This window comes from Ailuropoda melanoleuca, unplaced genomic scaffold (assembly GCF_002007445.2).
Source record: "Ailuropoda melanoleuca isolate Jingjing unplaced genomic scaffold, ASM200744v2 unplaced-scaffold70400, whole genome shotgun sequence".
NCBI classification, from domain to species: domain Eukaryota; kingdom Metazoa; phylum Chordata; class Mammalia; order Carnivora; family Ursidae; genus Ailuropoda; species Ailuropoda melanoleuca.
Window position 1 is genome coordinate 1 of NW_023245394.1, and position 1878 is coordinate 1878.

Consider the following 1878-nt stretch of genomic DNA (forward strand, 5'->3'; position numbering starts at 1 on the left):
CTTTGTGTGAGGCCAGCACCCGCGGGCTCCCGCGAAGAGTCTTGGCAGGGGCTTGTTCTTGGCTGCAATGGGTCACGATCGTGCTTTCTCAGGGGTGGTGGGACCCCACTCTTTCCAGCCTCATGCCCACAGGCCTGGGCCGTGCTCCCTGGATCTGGATCTGGCCAAGTGGGTGAAGGCTAAGGCTGGTCAGGGTTGAACCTCTGCCATCCCCCCTTCCCAGGCTGGGGACCAGGCCAGGCCTGGCCCAGTGACTCATGGATCGGGCGAAGCAGTTGGGAAATACCAGGCAGAGGGCAGGCCTTGGCTGCAGCTGTTAGCCCTCCCGGGGTGGTGGCCTGCCTCTGTCTCTCCAGGGGCAGGTAGCAAAAGTCCCAGTGGTGGGCCAGGCCCTCTGCTGGACACTGGGAATTCTCCAGGGTAGCTGGAAATGCCGTGAGTCTGTGCGCTTTGGGACTCCGGGGATGGAACCATGGGGGGTGCGCTAAGCCAGGTGTGCTGGCCCCTGACCCTTGGCCCTGCTGACACAGGTGAGGCAGGTGCCAACATCATCGAGGTGTCTAAGGAAGCCCGGAAGCGGTTCCTGGGTCCACTGCACCCCTCCTTCAACCTGGTGAAGACTATCCGGGGTTGCCTGCTGAAGACCCTGCCCGCTGACAGCCACGAGCGTGCCAGTGGGCGCCTGGGCATCTCCCTGACCCGTGTCTCTGATGGCGAGAACGTCATCATATCCCACTTCAGCTCCAAGGACGAGCTCATCCAGGTGGGCCCTGGTGGCACCGCGTGGGGTGCACTACGAACTCCAGGCCTGTGCTCACCACCGCCTCCCTGTCCCTCTTCCCTGCCCCACAGGCCAACGTGTGCAGTACCTTCATTCCCGTGTACTGTGGCCTCATCCCCCCCTCCCTCCAGGGCGTAGTAAGTATCCCCTGGCGCGTTACCGGGTGATAAGAGTTGGCCACTGTGTGAGCAGTGGGACAAGGCAGAGGGGAAGAGGAAGGCCACCAGCGCCCCCTCCCCAGCCCCTTACTCCCACCGCTGCCTGTTGCCTCACTTCCCCGAGTTGCTCAACAGCAGGCTGGCCCCCTGGAGACACACACTTCCTGTGGCTGTCTCCACCCCCCGCCCGTGGTCTAGCCATCTGCCCCGCGGCAGGCAGGCCTGTGGCCAGTGCCCAGTGAGTGAAAGGCACAAAGGAAGTAGCCGCTGGGTGGGGCCCAAGGTGGCCCAGTGGGCTCGCCAGCTTGGTCCTCAGGCCCCTCCCCGTGTGACCATGTGTCCTGGCGCAGCGCTATGTTGATGGCGGCATCTCAGACAACCTGCCGCTCTATGAGCTCAAGAACACCATCACCGTGTCCCCCTTTTCGGGGGAGAGTGACATCTGCCCGCAGGACAGCTCCACCAACATCCATGAGCTCCGGGTCACCAACACCAGCATCCAGTTCAACCTGCGTAATCTGTACCGCCTGTCCAAGGCCTTGTTCCCGCCGGAGCCCACGGTGAGCCCTGCGCAGGGGAGGTGGGGGCCTGCAGGGCCGCTCCCCGCCCGGTGCCTAGGGAGCGAGCTGCCACATGGCCTTTCCCACGGGCCCAGGCTGGGGTGGGGCCGGGACAGCACCTTCTCAGGGCCGAGGAAGAGTGCTGTGGCCTGCAGGGCCTCTCCACCGGGCCGCCCGTCCAGCCTGGATCCAAGTTGGCTTGGTGGAGGGGAGGGGTTACAGGGACGCCAGGGCCTCCAGGGGGCAGGACAGGGCGCATGTGGCCGCGTGCTCTAATTTACCATCGCCCTGCCTCAGGTGCTGCGAGAGATGTGCAAGCAGGGCTATAGGGATGGTTTGCGTTTCCTGAGGCGCAACGGTGCGTGCGTAGGGTGCCCCC

At 64.6% G+C, this 1878-nt stretch overlaps 1 protein-coding gene across 1 annotated transcript; it reads left to right on the forward strand.

Annotated features, from left to right (window-relative positions):
- Positions 1–41: 41 nt before the first annotated feature.
- LOC117800437 (patatin-like phospholipase domain-containing protein 2) lies at positions 42–1872 on the forward strand (the record flags this gene model as incomplete). Its single annotated transcript, XM_034652976.1, has 4 exons — positions 42–763; positions 853–918; positions 1290–1499; positions 1797–1872. Coding segments are annotated over exons 1-4 (643 nt in total), but the record flags the coding sequence as incomplete, so codon positions are not given.
- Between the last annotated feature and the right edge of the window lie 6 nt (positions 1873–1878).